Here is an 18,764-nt window from a genome sequence, read left to right as displayed (position 1 = left end):
AAAAACAAACTGACTTAACACAAACTACAGGGAAATTAGCCTCTAACTTGCCACTTCACAACTGGTAAATCTAATTCTTTCTCTTCTATTATAACAATAGCAAAAACTGCATTAACCATTGTAATATAAACATCTGTTTCTAGAAATATAATATCTATGACTTTACATTCCTAGCAGTCAGGCTATTAAAAATGTACCACATTTTTATCTTTCTGGGTTGACTGGTTCTATTCATAACTTTCTATAGGTGGAGAAACACACCAGGTTAGATTTTCATTCATTTGGAACAAATGTTTAACAAAACAGTCTATCCAACTGATCATCTTAACTCATCAGCAGTTTTCACTCTCAGAATAAACCCAGGGCAAGAGCCAAACTCTTAACAAAACAATATCAGCCAAGGTTTTAAAAGGCAAGGAAGGATACATTCAGATTTCGCTTTTTATTTTGGTTTGATCAAGCAGTGCCTTTAGGGTATAACTGATCTTTAAAATGTTTGTTCAGAACAATCATTCCAATTCTCCTAGATTAAAAAAAAAACCCAAACCCTGTCAAATTCAACTTCAGTCTCAAGCTCATTTTTCTTTAAACTTGAACAGAACTTGTCTGCATTAATGACATGGTATTTTTAATAAATATTTTAGAATGCAACTACTTGAGGGCCTAAAATATTTGTTGCAATTACAACCAATATCACATTTTTCTCAGAAAGAGCTATCCCAAGGGCAATTGAAAATGTTTTGTAATTTGAGGCAGAGTGGCAAATGTCTCCCCCCTCGTTTTCCTTCATTCAAGATACACTATACACTGATATCAAATTCACAAACCTTTCCCCTCATCTCTAGTAACAAAACAAGAATTTCAAACAAAACATCTTTTTCTTGCTTTTTCATTATCTGCTGCATGAGGTGATTTCCTCATTCTGTCTAATGTTTTCCTGTTTCTGAGTTGTCCTACACCAAGCCAGATCACTGATTCATCCAGCCCACTACTATGTGGGAGCAAGACTCTGGCAGTTTTATTTACATTCAACTATTGGCACCAGAGGCTGGCCCGGAATACCTTCCATATGAAATGTACACTTTGCCATTGTCCCATACATTCAGCAGTTTTATACCAAACCAGACCATCAGTTTATTTGACCTTTTATTGTCTACTCTGATGAGCGGTTGGGTTTTCTGAATCTGAAGGTGAATTTATACTGCAGAATTAATGCATCTTGACACCACTAACTGCCATGATCTAATGCAATTTTTTTTAATGTTGTGTCAGGAGTGACTTGAAAAACTGCAAGTCTCTTCTGAAGCGCTTCAGAAGCGAACCTAATGCAATTGAATCATCAGGATTTTAGTTTTATAAGCTTATCACTACTTACTGTCCTTAATTCCATCCTATTGTTGTTTACTCATTATATTTACTGCTTTTTTATTTACTATTACCTTCCTCTGTTATTTTCTGCTCCAAAATGCCATCAAAGGTACAAATGGGGCCCCATAAGTCAGTGTTGCAACCAGAGGCGGCCCTAGGTAATTTTCAAAGGTAAGCAAACATTATTTTGGCGCCCCCCCCCCCCTCAACCAATCACTGAAAAATAAAACATAGAAGGTAGAGGTGAATAAAAGAGTTACCTTACAAACCAGAAATTTACTTACAACATTATGTTCATATAGTTACATTACCTAGAATTAACACAAATTAACTTTTTTTAGAATGCAAATATTTTATTAAACTTAGCAACAATTTTAAGTTTTTGTTGTTATTTTTGGTCTACAAGTACTACACAAAGGTTTATTGGTCATGCTGTCTCTTCAAAAGATTTTTCAGATTAGGGTCTTGCTAATAACAGAGAACTCAAACCCATGCTTGTTGGGTCTGTAAATCAGATTTGTTTTGGAGAACACAGCCCTAGGAGAATAGACACCTCCTTTTTAAGAAAGCGAACTCTTGTCCTTCAAAAGTGCCATGCCAGCCTGGACCATTGCAATGGGTGTGGCAACACGGCCAGCATCTGGCCCCTTCACTTGACTGGATATTTTAACATCCAGTTTTTTTTTAACATAAATAAACTTGAACACTTTTAAAATTAAAAAGATATTTTTCTGGCTTTCAATTTTGAAAACTCGTGTACTATTATATCTGTTTCCACACTGCCAGATAATCTGGGATAAACATAAAACCTGGGATCAGATCTTGGGATATAGGGCCTGTCTGGAAGGGTCCCTAGACCCCTTCTACACTGTCCTTATAACCCAAGATCCGATCCCAGATTATCTGCTTTGAACTGGATTATATGAGTCCACACTGCCAGATAATCTGGGATAAACAGAAAACCTGGAATCAGATCTTGGGATATAGGGCCTGTCTGGAAGGGTCCCTAGACCCCTTCTACACTGTCCTTATAACCCAAGATCCGATCCCAGATTATCTGCTTTGAACTGGATTATATGAGTCCACACTGCCAGATAATCTGGGATAAACAGAAAACCTGGGATCAAATCTTGGGATATAGGGCCTGTCTGGAAGGGCCCCTAGACCTCTTCTACACTGTCCTTATAACCCAAGATCCCATCCCAGGTTATCTGCTTTGAACTGGATTATATGAGTCCACACTGCCAGATAATCTGGGATAAACAGAAAACCTGGGATCAGATCTTGGGATATAGGGCCTGTCTGGAAGGGCCCCTAGACCCCTTCTACACTGACCTTATAACCCAAGATCCGATCCCAGGTTATATGCTTTGAACTGGATTATATGAGTCTGCACTGCCAGATAATCTGGGATAAACAGAAAACCTGGGATCAGATCTTGGGATATAGGGCCTGTCTGGAAGGGTCCCTAGACCCCTTCTACACTGTCCTTATAACCCAAGATCCGATCCCAGGTTATCTGCTTTGAACTGGATTATATGAGTCCACACTGCCAGATAATCTGGGATAAACAGAAAACCTGGGATCAAATCTTGGGATATAGGGCCTGTCTGGAAGGGCCCCTAGACCCCTTCTACACTGTCCTTATAACCCAAGATCCCATCCCAGGTTATCTGCTTTGAACTGGATTATATGAGTCCACACTGCCAGATAATCTGGGATAAACAGAAAACCTGGGATCAGATCTTGGGATATAGGGCCTGTCTGGAAGGGCCCCTAGACCCCTTCTACACTGACCTTATAACCCAAGATCCGATCCCAGGTTATATGCTTTGAACTGGATTATATGAGTCTGCACTGCCAGATAATCTGGGATAAACAGAAAACCTGGGATCAGATCTTGGGATATAGGGCCTGTCTGGAAGGGTCCCTAGACCCCTTCTACACTGTCCTTATAACCCAAGATCCGATCCCAGGTTATCTGCTTTGAACTGGATTATATGAGTCCACACTGCCAGATAATCTGGGATAAACAGAAAACCTGGGATCAAATCTTGGGATATAGGGCCTGTCTGGAAGGGCCCCTAGACCCCTTCTACACTGTCCTTATAACCCAAGATCCCATCCCAGGTTATCTGCTTTGAACTGGATTATATGAGTCCACACTGCCAGATAATCTGGGATAAACAGAAAACCTGGGATCAGATCTTGGGATATAGGGCCTGTCTGGAAGGGCCCCTAGACCCCTTCTACACTGACCTTATAACCCAAGATCCGATCCCAGGTTATATGCTTTGAACTGGATTATATGAGTCCACACTGCCAGATAATCTGGGATAAACAGAAAACCTGGGATCAAATCTTGGGATATAGGGCCTGTCTGGAAGGGCCCCTAGACCTCTTCTACACTGTCCTTATAACCCAAGATCCCATCCCAGGTTATCTGCTTTGAACTGGATTATATGAGTCCACACTGCCAGATAATCTGGGATAAACAGAAAACCTGGGATCAGATCTTGGGATATAGGGCCTGTCTGGAAGGGCCCCTAGACCCCTTCTACACTGTCCTTATAACCCAAGATCCGATCCCAGGTTATCTGCTTTGAACTGGATTATATGAGTCCACACTGTCAGATAATCTGGGATAAACAGAAAACCTGGGATCAGATCTTGGGATATAGGGCCTGTCTGGAAGGGCCCCTAGACCCCTTCTACACTGTCCTTATAACCCAAGATCCCATCCCAGGTTATCTGCTTTGAACTGGATTATATGAGTCCACACTGCCATATAATCTGGGATAAACAGAAAACCTGGGATCAGACCTTGGGATATAGGGCCTGTCTGGAAGGGCCCCTAGACCCCTTCTACACTGTCCTTATAACCCAAGATCCCATCCCAGGTTATCTGCTTTGAACTGGATTATATGTCCACACTGCCAGATAATCTGGGATAAACAGAAAACCTGGGATCAGATCTTGGGATATAGGGCCTGTCTGGAAGGGCCCCTAGACCCCTTCTACACTGACCTTATAACACAAGATCCGATCCCAGGTTATATGCTTTGAACTGGATTATATGAGTCTGCACTGCCAGATAATCTGGGATAAACAGAAAACCTGGGATCAGATCTTGGGATATAGGGCCTGTCTGGAAGGGCCCCTAGACCCCTTCTACACTGTCCTTATAACCCAAGATCCGATCCCAGATTATCTGCTTTGAACTGGATTATATGAGTCCACACTGCCAGATAATCTGGGATAAACAGAAAACCTGGGATCAGATCTTGGGATATAGGGCCTGTCTGGAAGGGTCCCTAGACCCCTTCTACACTGTCCTTATAACCCAAGATCCGATCCCAGATTATCTGCTTTGAACTGGATTATATGAGTCCACACTGCCAGATAATCTGGGATAAACAGAAAACCTGGAATCAGATCTTGGAATATAGGGCCTGTCTGGAAGGGTCCCTAGACCCCTTCTACACTGTCCTTATAACCCAAGATCCGATCCCAGATTATCTGCTTTGAACTGGATTATATGAGTCCACACTGCCAGATAATCTGGGATAAACAGAAAACCTGGAATCAGATCTTGGGATATAGGGCCTGTCTGGAAGGGTCCCTAGCCCTCTTCTACACTGTCCTTATAACCCAAGATCCGATTCCAGGTTATCTGCTTTGAACTGGATTATATGAGTCCGCACTACCAGATAATCTGGGATAAACAGAAAACCTGGGATCAGATCTTGGGATATAGGGCCTGTCTGGAAGGCCCCTAGACCCCTTCTACACTGTCCTTATAACCCAAGATCCGATCCCAGGTTATCTGCTTTGAACTGGATTATATGAGTCCGCACTGCCAGATAATCTGGGATAAACAGAAAACCTGGAATATGAGGATTTAAAGATTGAACTGCAAAGACTCTGGCACAAGCCAGTGAAAATGGTCCCAGTGGTGATTGGCACACTGGGTGCAGTCCCTAAAGACCTTGGCCTGCACTTAAACACAATCAGCACTGACAAAATCATGATCTGCCTGCCAGCTGCAGAAGGCGACCTTACTGGGATCTGCATGCATTATTCACCTATACATCACACAGTCCTAGATACTTGTGAAGTGTCCCACGTGTGATCCAATACAACTTTCTGCCCCATATAACAACAACAACAACAAAAACAACAACAAACCCACAAACAACAGCAAGTCAAAGTTATACCAGGTTCCCTCATTCTTTCTGCCCCATATAATAAAATAATGATAATGATAATGATAATGATAATAATAATAATAATAATAATAATAATAATATAATAACAATAACAGTAAGTGGGGCCAGGAAATTCTTGGATGCAGAGGGGAAGACTCCAACTCCCACTATTCCTCGCAGCCACAGGCCCTTTCCTTGTAAGCAGGTGACTAGAACTGACCTGGCCTTGAGCCCCTCCTGCTCCTCCCCGATCTTGAATAACTGGAGGCACGGGGGCGCCTCCTCGCACACAGCTGCTCTCGCCTCCTCCTGCACGCACGCACACAGGCACAGAGTGGAGGGAAACACACGAGCCCGCCTTTCCCGTCCAACTGTGGGGCGCATGCGCAGAGCCAGAAGGGAGGCGGCGGACTCTGTGTAGCCTTCAAGAGGGAGAGGGAGGCAGAGAAAGGTTGCCGAGGGGAGGGGGCATTTACAAAGGCGCCCTTGTGCCTCTGGCAAAAAAAAAAAAACTATTCAGCGGTCGCTTACCTAGCGTAATGCAAGAACCGCCCCTGGTTGCAACATACCTTTTTGTGTATGGGAGCTCATGTATAATGTAATAGACATGTGCATGGAATTCGTTCCTACAATTTCTACCATTTCTTTCATGTCTTCCACCCCTTCCCACACAAAAATCTGCTCAAAACGAAAGCCTGCTTTCGTGTGCATTTAAACTTGCCTCCTTGCCTTGGAAAGAGAGTATGTGTGTGGCAGGGTATGCATTCAGGCAGGCCCCGAGCTTGACTACAGGCACACTCTGGGCCTGCCTGCATGCCCTGCCACACACACACTCTCAGAGAGTGTGGCGAAATCTGTGTGGAGGCCCGGAAAGCATGTGCACCTGCCAGTGCCTACAGCCCAGCGCCTCTTAGTCAAGAGTAGAAACAGCAGATGCCAGGTAAGAAGAACACATGCCAGGAAGAGGAGCCAGTGGGTGGGAACCCCCCACCCATAATGGTCCTATTTTCAGGCCCTGAAATAAAAGACTTGAGAACAACTCTCCCAAATTCTGGGAGGCTCACAAAAAACAGATCAGGACCCCCAACGAAAGCCAGGACACAAAATGGGGCAAGGTTTACCTCGAATGCACTTGTCTAGTATGTACTGTATATATGTGTGCTCCACCTGAGCTGAGAGGACTGAAAACAAACAAACACTACTATCAAATATTGGATTTTTATATGGCAATGTAGAATGGGCTTTAAGCAAGTCACCCGCTGTTCTGTATGGGTGATAGAGATTCAGTTCAGTCTCTATGAACACAGAAGATTCAAATTGGTTTTAGAAAGAATACTGTTTTACACATCTGTTACTTGTGTGATTATCTTTCAACTTCTCCTTGCTGTTGGTCTTCAAGGGAGGCATTGTAAACTGTGTTCTCACCTTGCCTGTATATAGCAGCTATGACTCCTGAGTGAATGTACAGGGTGTTTCAAAAAAGATGGACCTGATTTGAAATCGCTAGATCTCTACAACTATGAACCACCCATGAATAAAATTCCTGACATTTGAAAAGGGTATGCATTGAGTTTTAAATAATCATGTATAACTCTATGCCCACCCTTTCAAGCGGTCCAAGTTTCAGCACACAAATGACTGAGGCTAGGGGCACAAACAGCCCCTAGCCTCAGTCATTTGCAAGATGGTGACCTCATAAAATTAGCCCTAATGAGGTCTTCTCCATTTGTGGAGAATGTTTAAAAGATGTATTTATAGCTCAAAATGGTTAGTAAAAATTGATAATCTGAAAACCCATTAAACCTTTTGTAACTTTGCATGTAATTGTTACATGTTGCCATCGTGAAATACAGTTTTGAAATTGGGTCCATCATTTTGGAATATACTGTAAATAAAATAAATACAAACTAGTACTTAAATGTCCTGCAAACTCACATTTCTGACAAAAAGCTTCATCAGATCCGTCAGGACACTGCTCCAGGCCATCACAGGCAAAGGTGATGTCAATACAGCAGCCATCATCACAAAGGAACTGGTAGCGTGAACAACTCCCAGAACATCCTGCAAGAATGCAATACTCAAATAATAAAAATCCCTGAATAAGTAGTCTAAAGGTTAGATAAAACTAGTTATCTAGCACTGGAAATACAGGGGAAGAAACTACTAAGTATTTACCTTCTTAGTTGTGAAAGCTTTCTCTCATATCCACATAAAAATGATTTAAAACTGCTAAATAAATCTTTTAAAAAGAAAGAGTAGCAAACTATCAAACAATTAAAACAGATTCCTGTACTTTGTAACCAATAGATATACTCACAGATCATGCCTGCATGATAATTTGTTAGCTCTGAACAACATATCAGTAGAATGATCAGATGCAAAAGCAGGACCAGGCTTCTACATATTCAGTAATCATGCAGCACATATAATTTCAGCAAGTGTTCCTTGTCATTCTGATTAGTGTTGTGTGCCTTTAAGTCATTTCTGACATATAGCAACTCTAAGGTGAACCTTCCTGGGGATAGGACTATGTAAGTTTTCCAAAGTCACTCAGAAAGTTTTCATTGAGCGGGGAATTGAATCCTGGTCTCCAGAGTCCTAGTCCATTTGGATTATACCTACTGAAATGTCCTCCTCAAAAGAGCTATTAAAAATGAAGAGTTCCTAGTCTCTTTTGCAACTGATCATCCTTCTGGCCAGTGTATATTTCACATGATATTATCAAAAACAATGTCACTCCCAACTAGTTTTGCAGATAGTACACTGTTGCAAAATAAATGCAATTATTTTCTCACCTAATCTGGGAAGCACTGTCACTGAGACATTATCAGAGCTCCTTTGGCCAGCGGTGTCAGTCACAGTCAACTGTAAGATGTATTTACCTTCCTGCAAGTGAGAAAGCTTCAGTGTTCCAGGCTGAGGTACCTGTTCCAAAGAAACCAAGAAATTAATTGATAGACTTCTAGCCCTTACACTCTAGTTGTCAGATCATATTATTAAAAAGCATCAACATGTAGGAAGAATAATAAGCATACTAAATACTACTTTATTTATATACTACTTTATCCAAATTAATTGGGTTATTTTAAATACAGATAAATTGGTAACCTTACTATGGCATTATACTAATTATTCCTCTCCCTCATGATTGTCTGTAAATTACAGTTGAATAATTTGAATATCCCTGCACTGGTGGTCAGGGTACCTTCCAAAATCGCAGACACGAAAGAAGTACAACTCTGTCTTAAGAGACAGGATAGGGTGTAGGAAATAGCAACCTTCTTCAAGCCTCCACTAGTAATTTGTTTTGTATATGATTCTGTTTGCTTACTGTATTGTACATGTATGTTTTGGTATGCAGCTTTCCCTTTACTCTATGTTTCTTGAGGTTGTGGGAGGGGCTGCAGACCACATGATCAGATCTGAGACTGCTCAGAGCTCAGACTTCATTTTAGATGACAGACACAATTAAACTTTGGACTGTTAAGAGCAAACTCATGTTGCTGTTGATTATAAGAAAGATGCCCTGTGTTATCTGCACAGAGAAAGGAATTAAAATCCATCTGTAACTGGATCGACAAGTTATGTACCAGTATGCTGAATACATGAAGGTTGTGAGTAAACCAGATATGTAAAAATAAAAAAGTTAAGAAAAAAACAACTACATATTTTTTACTATTGTTGTCATTATGTTTATGTTTATGTTTATGTTTATTTATATCCCACTTTTTCTCTCTACAAGGAAATTTACAATGAGTGGCAAACATAGACTCATAGAATCATTGAGGGGGAAGAGATCTCGTGGGCCATCTAGTCCAACCCCCTGCCAAGAAGCAGGGAAATCGCATTCAAAGTACCCCTGACAGATGGCCATCCAGCTTCTTTTTTAAAGCCTCCAAAGAAGGAACCATCTTCTTGGTTGGGGAAGGGATACTTCATAAGGCGAAGCAACTTCTACATGTCCTGTCTTTCATCATAACCTTAAAATAATATTATGGGTTAATTGCCAGGAACAATACTGAGGTCTGGAAGGTTTTATACATGTACATCTGAACATGATTAAATTTGTTAGCATCTGGGGCTTTGAAGTATAATTATCTTTTCTATTTAACAGTATTTAACAGTAGTAATGTGGACATTCAAATTACCTACTTTAAGATCCACTCAAAATAAAGCAAAAAAAAAAAAGGTCAGAAAGTGGTGGTGGTTGTGGTGGTGGTGGGGAAGATGGATGAGTTCAGTTGCTTGGGGAGAGCAATCACAACAATCAGGTTTTTATGTGATCTGAAATGCACATAAATGCCCAGAATTATGTGCAGCAGAGGAACACTTCATAATCCATCTCTACAGCTCTACTGGATTAACAACTCTGTTTTATTGTTTCCAGGATTTGGGGGAAATCAGTGATGTCAAGACCTGTGAACCATGTAGAGTAGTGGCATGCCTTCATTGAGGAGCCTCGTGCTTGACCACTGGTGTTGTAATGTTGCTTCTGCAATTCAGATCATTATATCTGTTGCAGAACACCAACCAACCCTCCTCACAGGACAATCATATCATGTTTGTTCAGACTACACGTCATTGCCCTGTTCTGTGGCTCAAAGCGACCCACCAGAACAAAGGGTTCTTTTAAATAAGCAATGAGAGAAGTCAGGGTCCCTCCACATAGCCATATAACCTAGAATATCAAGGCAGGTAATCCACAATATCTGCCTTGAACTGGGCTATCTGAGTCCATATTGCTGTATAATCCAGTTCAATGTGGATTTTATACAGCTGTGTGGAAGGGGCCTCGGGTCTGGGTTGGCACAAGGAGTCCTCAAGAGCATTGTTATTTTGAGTTGCTGGCAAAGGGAGTGCTCAATAAGCAAACCAAGATCAGATAAACCAGAGGTTCCCAACCTGTTGTCCATGGACCACCAGTGGTCTGCAAGAACTAAAATATGGTGTGCGACCTCACCATTACTACACCATTGCAATGAGAGTGACTGGTCTCACAAAACCCTCTTATAGTGCTGAGGGTTTTCCGTGAGCAAGCAGGTGGCAACTATTGGATGGCATATGTTCTGTATCAGAAACTAGAGCTGATGTGTTTATCCAATGCAATTTTCTGAATCAGTACCCCAAATAACCAAACCAAATCTAAAGTTGACCAAAAACTAATTCATAACACTTTTGATACTAAAGTTGGAGACTGACCCCTGGTCAAAGTGATCCCTGGTCAAAAAATTGTTGGGAACCACTGAGATAAACAGAAATGACTAACTAGGTCATAACTCAATGTGAAGGCAATGTGACAGAGTAGTCTAGAAAGTCTAGAAAGTCAGGGTATTTTACTATGCTGAGACCAAGAATCAGGATAATATAAGCCAGTGTTATGCTCAGAAACGTACAGCTGGAATTAAGGCTATGCCTGCTGTCACCACATCTTCATCCTTTTGCATACAGACATCACTGTTATGGCTAGGTTGTTACTACACCATTCTTTGAAGATGCCAGGTGCTTTGTTCTGGCTCATCACTGATACTGTTTAGATTTTGTCTGTCCTTTCTTTTTCAGAATATTTATTTATTTTATTTATTTACTACATTTGTATACCGCTCTTCTCAGCTCTCGGGCGACTCAGAGCGGTTCACAATAGCAAAATTCAATGCTTAAGAATATGTCTCTGCCTTCTGTTTCTCGGAAGGAGATGGTTCAACTGAAGGTTTCAGCTCCAGGAATGTTAATTTTAACATCCAATGAAGTATCTTCCAGATGGGGGCATGTACAGATTCTTTGGTATTGGGTGCTGGTCTACCACAATTTTCATCCAGCCACTATAATACATCAGCTTTTTTTCTAGAATTATAACAGCAAGTTAGTTTTTTGCTCATGTGTAGATGGATAAATTAGGAGAATAAGGATGAATTTCCATGCATACCAAACAGCAATAGAAAGAAACACTGCTAGAGTCCTCCTGTCTATCAGTTTTCCTGTAAACCTGTCATGGAATTACACTATTTATTATGTTACAGGATGGAACTAGGCAGTTAATTTCCGAATAAACTGCCACGTTGAACAGTTATATGGCTTTATATACACTGGAGTCATTTAATGAGCAAACTCTTCTTTGCTCCAAACAACTGTTACCTGATCTAAATAAGTGTTAAACCTTTCATCCACAACATAGTGGCAACAATCTGATAAATTCGCTCTAGAATACATCCTTCTCAAAGCAAAGTCGACTCAAGCAAAAGAGTGCTTGCTTTTTATCTTGTTCAAACTTACAGTTCTATTTAGTCCTGTTCCTTTGAACAAAGAAAATCCAGTAAGTAGCTAGCATTTGATATTTGATATGTAAGCTATGAGCAAATAGAATTCATAACTGACTGTACAGCAACTTCTGGTAAAGGAATACCATAGAATTACCTGGAGGACCTGGAAAATTCCTAAAAAGGAAATATTTTAGGTATGCAAAAAGGTGAACCAAGGAAGACATAGAATTGAGTACCTACAGTTGGAGTAGCCCCTGCAGTTGGATTATACAAACTGCTGCAAGACAGTTTTGCACAGAATATTTGACTATACATTAACCTAATTCTTTCACAAGTGAAAATTTTAAAGAATAAATACTCATTAGGAAATCTGATTTATGCCTTTATGACAGGCATGGGGAAACTTTGACCCTCAGCTGGTAGGGTGTTAGGAACTGAAGTCCAAAACACCCAGAGGGCCGAAGTTTGCATGCCTGCTTTAGAACACAGCACTTTTATATTTTAATTCTTTTTCCTGGGTACAGGTTCTAGTTTACATTTGGTTCAATAAGTTGTAGTATTTTTAGTTCTGCTGCTAATTTTTATTTGTCTTACTGGCCTACTAGTCTCTTCCAGAGCAGACTTGCCTACATTTTAATGCACCATTCAACAACTGTATCAAGGGATATACTTTACTTGATTGTAACTAATAGGATCCATTATGTGCCGCTTCTACTTCTAACTTATGATTTGTGTTTAATTATTTTTGAAAGTTTATTATACAATATTAAGCAAAAAAAAATAAAATAAAGTAGAACAGACTAGATGAAAATAAACAGGTTTCAACCACTCCTTGTTTACACTAGTGATCTGTTTGCAGAATTAAAACGTGTTTTTACAATATCAGCATTAAATTCAGGAAAGAATTAATATGTGCTCCGTGGTTTGATGTACCTTCATATCAAATGATGAGGCACCCTGAAGCAAAGTCCATTCATACTGTATAATTCCATGGTCATCCATACTTTCCCGGCCATCCAGAATCACCCAGTCAACAGGCAACTGAAGGATAACATCTGTGCCTGCTTTGCTGAGGGGAGGCTCATCGGTTTCTAAATAAAACAAAGTGGTTTCGTTACTCAAAGAAAACAAAGCCCGGCTTTATTCAAAGTTGTGATTGTTGTTGTTTTCAAGACACACTTTCATTGCTATGGCATAGCTTTCAAAATTGAGAAAAGCACATCCCAACATCAAAATATTAACATTAATCCAATGCCAATCTGTGGCACAGATGAAAAGATTTTGGGATTAGGAAGCCTAGTTTCTCTGACAGATGGTTCAATTTCAAAGCAGATTGTATTCTGGCACCTATCTGGCTCATGTTTGCTTTCTGTTGGACCAGCTGTCACCAGATACAGCCAATCTGCTGAAAGCATATCCAAGAGAGCAGAAACTGGCACCATCTGCATTACAGCAGGCCCTCCACTTTCGTAGCGGTTCAAGGCACAAGACCTCTCCCCAAATGTGAAAAAAGCATGAAAAATGCATTAAAAACCTGGGAGAGCACCTTGCACTGGAGTACCTAGAGATTCCTAGAGAGAATGTATTAAGTCTTAACCAATTTATTGTCCTAGAGATGGGCTTGACTGCAGCATGCATTGCAATCCAGCACTTCTGGAGGGCAACTAATTGGGCAAAGGGCCTCTGCATTCACAGGAATTAGGACAGTGGTTCTCAACCTGTGGTCCCCCAGGTGTTTGGCCTACAACTCCCAGAAATCCCAGCCAGTTTAGCAGCTGTTAGGATTTCTGGGAGTTAAAAGGCAAAACATCTGGGGACCCCAGGTTGAGAACCACTGGAATAGGGGCATAAGACCCCCATGAAAGTTGGATGGGTTAAATTAAAAAAAACACATTTGTGATACCTGGAAGAACTTCTCTCTATGAATGTCTAGCCCTCTAGGAAAACTCCATGGTCAACTTCAGCCAGAAGTTGACCACAGATTCATAATGGAAGACCTAGAATGAACTAGAGAAGTGTTATCCCTTGAAACTTCTAGTGTTCCAGCTTGGCTTTATGCTCAATATTTAGATAACACTGACCACAGACTTACTCTGTGAGACCTAGAAGTTTTTGGAGAGCACTCATCTAAGGGGGGGGGGGGGGAATCACTGGTAAGTTAAAGAAATAGTATATATTTTCAAGTGTTGGACAATATACATGAGATGCTCACATACTATATTGTTATAAGAGATCATTACAAACTTTCCTAAAGCTTGAAGTACATATGCTAACTGTTGACTTATGATAGTTGGAAGTTGCAACAATTGTAGTACAAACCAGTATTTTGTTCTGGAGCCTCTGGACTTTGAATGCCAGTGTTTCCTGCTAACAGAAGTGGCCAGCTTTACAAATGAAATTAGTGCTCTGAATCAGGTTTCAAAATGTCATTGTTATGGGTCCTGAGGATTAATGACCATCTGGAACACTGTAATGAGGCTACCTTTAAAGGCCTGGTCTAGATACACATCAAGGGAAAGCAGAAGGAACCAATAACCAAGAGCATAACTCTGTGCACCACACTTCCACACTTTCCTATGCTACAGCTAGGACAGAAGGTTCACTGTGTAAATAAGCCTGCTGCGTGGGCTGGCCTAGTCTTGCGGATGTCTTGCAGACCGAAATGCCCCCAGGACAGTGTTGCTCAAATCCTGGCCTTAAACCAATCCTTCTCCAACACCTTGTGGGGTGCAATTGCACAGCAGAATTAATGGAGCTTGACATCCCTTTAACTGCCATGGCTCAATGCTATGGAATCATAGTGGTGGGGGTGGGGGTGATGAGGTCTGTGTTTTCAGAAAGTCTTTAGCATTCTCTGCCAAAGAGTGCTGGTGCCCTACCAAGCCCATATATCCCTGGATTCAGACCATTAAGCCATGGCAGTTAAAGTGGTGTCAAACTACATTAGTTTTATAGTGTAGATGTGCCCCTCTGTCTACTGGCTATTAGGGATTGTGAGAGTTAAAATCCAAAACACCTGGAGGGCCCAAGTTTGCTCATGCCTGCTCTAGTGGCAAGGGGAGGGGGTAACAAATAACAATCATAATCACAATTCCTCCTCAGTGCTTTAAGGCTTGACCCAAACTCAGGCCAGCAGCATCAGGCTAAGAAACATAGCAGCAGCAGCAGCAGCGATTTCCTCTTCCCCCTCTCTTTAAGGCTTGATCCACTTCTGACCCAACATGTCAGAGTAATTATTATTACTATTACTATCATCATCATCATCATCATTTCTGTTTGGATATCAGCCAGCATGACAATGCCTTATATCAAGAAATAGTTTCTAAGACCTATGGAGATACTTGCAGGAACATCTCAGCAAGCGAAAGTCCAAAAGTGGAAAGCTAAAACCCAGAACCTCAAGCCATGGCTGATACTGAATGAAAGACTCCCCTCTGGTCACACAGAAGACTGGGCAATTTGGAAGGTGCTGCACAGGCTGTGCTCTGGCACCACGAAGTGAAGAGCCAACCTTAAGAAATAGGGCCCCAAAGTGGAGTCCACAATATGTGAGTGTGGAGAAGAGCAAACCACAGACCACCTACTACAATGCAACCTGAGCCCTGCCACATGTACAATGGAGGATCTTCTTACAGCAACACCAGAGGCACTCCGAGTGGCCAGCTACTGGTCTAAGGACATTTAGCATAATGCCAAGTTTTTTAACTCTGTATTTTTTAAAAATACATTACAACTGTACCCTTGGTTTGCTTCGACCCAGTGGCATCAGGGTAACAACAACAACAACAACAACAATTTATTCGCATCTTTCCTTTAAGTGGTCTAGTCGGTTAAAGTGCTAAGCTGCTGAACTTGCTGACCGCTGGTCGCAGGTTCGAATCCGGGGAGTGGGGTGAGGTCCTGCTGTTAGCTGTAGCTTCTGCCAACCTAACAGTTTGAAAACAAGCAAATGTGAGTAGATCAATAGGTGCCGCTCCGGTGGGAAGGTAACGGTGCTCTAGGCTGTCATGCTGGCCACATGAGCTTGGAGGTGTCTATGGACAATTCCAGCTCTTTGGCTTAGAAATGGAGATGAGCACCAACCCCTAGAGTCGGACACGACTTGACTTAATGTCAAGGGGAAACCTTTACCTTTACTTTTTTTAGTTTACCGATTAGCTGAGAATTCCAGTGAACTGAGAGTATTGTTGTTGTTGTTACCCTAATGCCACTGGGTTGAAGTTTGGGTTTTATTTATTGTATCAGAAGCAAACCGAAGGTATAGTTGTAATGTATTTTTTTCCTTTGGATTTTTTGCTGGTTGGTTGAGAGTTCTGGTTAACCGAGAGTCTAGTATTCAACCTTTCAGCCTTAAACCTAACCTTCCTTTAAGCCTGACCAAAATTTCATTCCAGGGACGTCAGAGTCACACATAAAATTCTTATTATTAGTATTACTATTTCAAGGCTTATCCAGCCAGCAGTGCCAGGCTAACAATAACAATAACAAGGGACCCTCTTTCGCCTCTCTCGAAGGCTTGAGTCAACCCTGGCCCATTGCCAGAGGTTCTGAGGCCGGGCCCAGGCGCCGTGCTCTCTTACCGGGGCCGCGGGGCTGCTCGCGGGCGTAGCTGTGGTAGCCCGGCTGCGGGGCGAAGAGGCAGACGTGGCGCCCGCGGAAGGTGCAGTTGAAGAGGTAGCACCGGGGGGCGGCGGGCGGGGAGGGCGGCGGGGCGCGCTGGAGGACGGCCAGGGTGCAGGACTCCCGGGCGCAGCAGGCCTCCAGGCACTGGCGCGCTCCTTCCACGGCGCCCGGGGAGCCCAGGAAGGTGGCTCCCGCCGCCAGCGAGTCCTTGGTGCGGATGATGGAGTCCGGCCGGGAAGAGAAGGCGCCTCCCGAGGCGCACCGGTCGCTCTCCGCCGCCTCCTGCTCCTTCCCGGGCCCCGAAGGCTCCTCCTGCTGCTGCTGCTGCTGCCGGCGGAACTGCTCCAGCAAGGACTCCACGGCCGGGAGCGAGCGCGCAGCCCCCGCTGGTGGAGGGACCCCTGCAACCGCCGAGAGGAGCAGCAGCAACAGCAGCAGGAAGGACGAGGAGGAGGAGGAGGCCATGGCGCCGCGGAGGAGGTGGAAGGCGGGCAAGGCAAGGAGGGAAGGAGCCCCTGCTACCGAGGCCGCCCCATGCTGGCCCCTCCCCGCGCAATCAGCACCACCGCTCGATGGACAGCGCCCTCCTCGCGCCCACCACCAGCAGCAGCCCCCCCCAACCGGGCCCGGGCATCGCGCCCCGCCCGATTGGCTGGAGCCTCCCGCTCCCCTAGCCAATCAGGCCAATTGATGAGGGGCCTTCGGGCGCGCGCCTGCGCAACGCAGGCCAATCACAGCTCAACCCCCGCTTGGCCCCTAAGCCAGGTATATAGGCAAACTTGGGCCCTCCCTCCAGGTGTTTTGAACTTCAGTTCCCACAATTCCTCACGCTTAAGTGGCTGGGAGGGGGGAAAAGAGAAGGGCCCGAGGCTGTTAGAAATTGTGGGAGTTGAAGTCCAAAACATCTGGAGGGAAGGCCATGTCTGCTTTAGGGTCAGGCATCCTCTCCACAAGCCTTGTAGCTCTACTCCAACCCTAAGGCTTACTCAGGCGTGTGCCCCAGTTGACAAGAACTCTCAAGCCAAAGGCAAAATAGTAGTAGATTATTCTCAGCTGAAATTCTCAGGCAAGCGGTAAAAGAAATCGATAAAATGTTAATACTCTCAGTGAACCAAAACTCTCAAGCAACCAGTAACTCTGCGTTAACCAGAACTCTTAAGCAAGGGCAAACAATCCCAAAGAAATAATACTAGATGCTCAGTTAACCAGACCTCTCAAGCAACCAGCAAAAAATCCAAAGAAATGCTTGTAGACTCTCAGTTCATTGGAGTCCTCAGATGCAGCTACCTAGAACTTTCAGGCAACTAGTTAAATTTTTTTTTGAAAGAAATAATAGTATACTCTCAGGTAACTGGAACTCTTTTTCTTTAAAAAAGAAAAGCTTTTTTAATAATACAGTAAAATTGGAAATCTGTCTTATTTCCTTTTATTTGTCTTTATTTGGTTTTAATTACTGTATGGCAATATTCTAATAGTAATAATAATACATTTTATTTACCCACCTCCAGGCAGGATACAACACAGTTGTAACACACCAACATAAAATACATACAACAAACTCAATTTATATTCAGTTTCAATTTGTTTTGAATCAAAATATAAAGTCAATGCAAATTATGGTATTATATACAGTATGGAATATAGTATTAGGTGATGCTACTAAGGGTTTGCAACATGCTTTTTCTAAGTTATAGAAAGGATCAGGGTTTTTTCTGTTGCAGCTGTTATGGGTTAATTGAATGTATGATTATCTCCTGTATATAGTTAGCCACTAAGTGTTTGTAACTTTTGAACATTGTGTTCTAAGGTTTGCTTGAGGGCTCGATTTGAGCTGAAAAGCCTTTGGTGCCGGGAGCAGTTCTGCAAGCGTCCTGAAGATAAAGTTTGCTTATGGCAAGACAAGGTCACTCTATGGACAACTAAGTAAGAGAGACTGTATATTATTCTGTTACAAGTCTGCAGAGCGTTGTTGAATGAAGAGAACTCACAGAAGATATTGTTTTTGTTACGTTTTGATGAGAGCAATTCTTCTGTCTTGTTTTGTAACCAGTGAATAGAACTTCATTTTATTTCTACTTAAAGCGAAAGACTCATGTGTTTTCTTTATGAGTTATTTTTATCACACTTACGAGTTAAAACGGCTAGAGTGATTCTGTGGGCTACTTACGCTAACACTGACATTAGGCCTATTTTAGATAGTAAATCAAGCAACCAGAAACTACATTCATTTGGCTTCTGTCAATCTCGATGGGTGAGTGTACAAGATCAGGATGTGGTAGAATTAAAAGACAGGCAGGTGGTTGTCTAC

General features: G+C 42.5%; 1 protein-coding gene across 2 annotated transcripts in view; it reads right to left on the bottom strand.

The window, feature by feature from the left end:
• The window catches only part of LRP11 (LDL receptor related protein 11), a 39,779-nt gene extending 22,638 nt beyond the window's left edge, over positions 1-17,141 (bottom strand). The window contains exons 1-4 of one of the 2 annotated variants that reach the window (XM_060753548.2): positions 16,414-17,141; positions 12,767-12,924; positions 8,372-8,501; positions 7,512-7,637 (exon numbers count right to left, since the gene is read on the bottom strand). In XM_060753548.2, coding sequence (XP_060609531.2) covers positions 7,512-7,637; positions 8,372-8,501; positions 12,767-12,924; positions 16,414-16,921 — 922 coding nt within the window. In that variant the 5' untranslated portion in view covers positions 16,922-17,141. The remainder of the gene's footprint in view (positions 1-7,511; positions 7,638-8,371; positions 8,502-12,766; positions 12,925-16,413) is intronic. The other variant, XM_060753549.2, reaches the window with a different exon arrangement.
• Between the last annotated feature and the right edge of the window lie 1,623 nt (positions 17,142-18,764).

The sequence above is a fragment of the Anolis sagrei genome, chromosome 1 (assembly GCF_037176765.1).
Source record: "Anolis sagrei isolate rAnoSag1 chromosome 1, rAnoSag1.mat, whole genome shotgun sequence".
NCBI classification, from domain to species: domain Eukaryota; kingdom Metazoa; phylum Chordata; class Lepidosauria; order Squamata; family Dactyloidae; genus Anolis; species Anolis sagrei.
The sequence above is the reverse complement of the archived record's forward strand: the minus strand, read 5'-3'. Positions and strand labels throughout refer to the sequence as shown.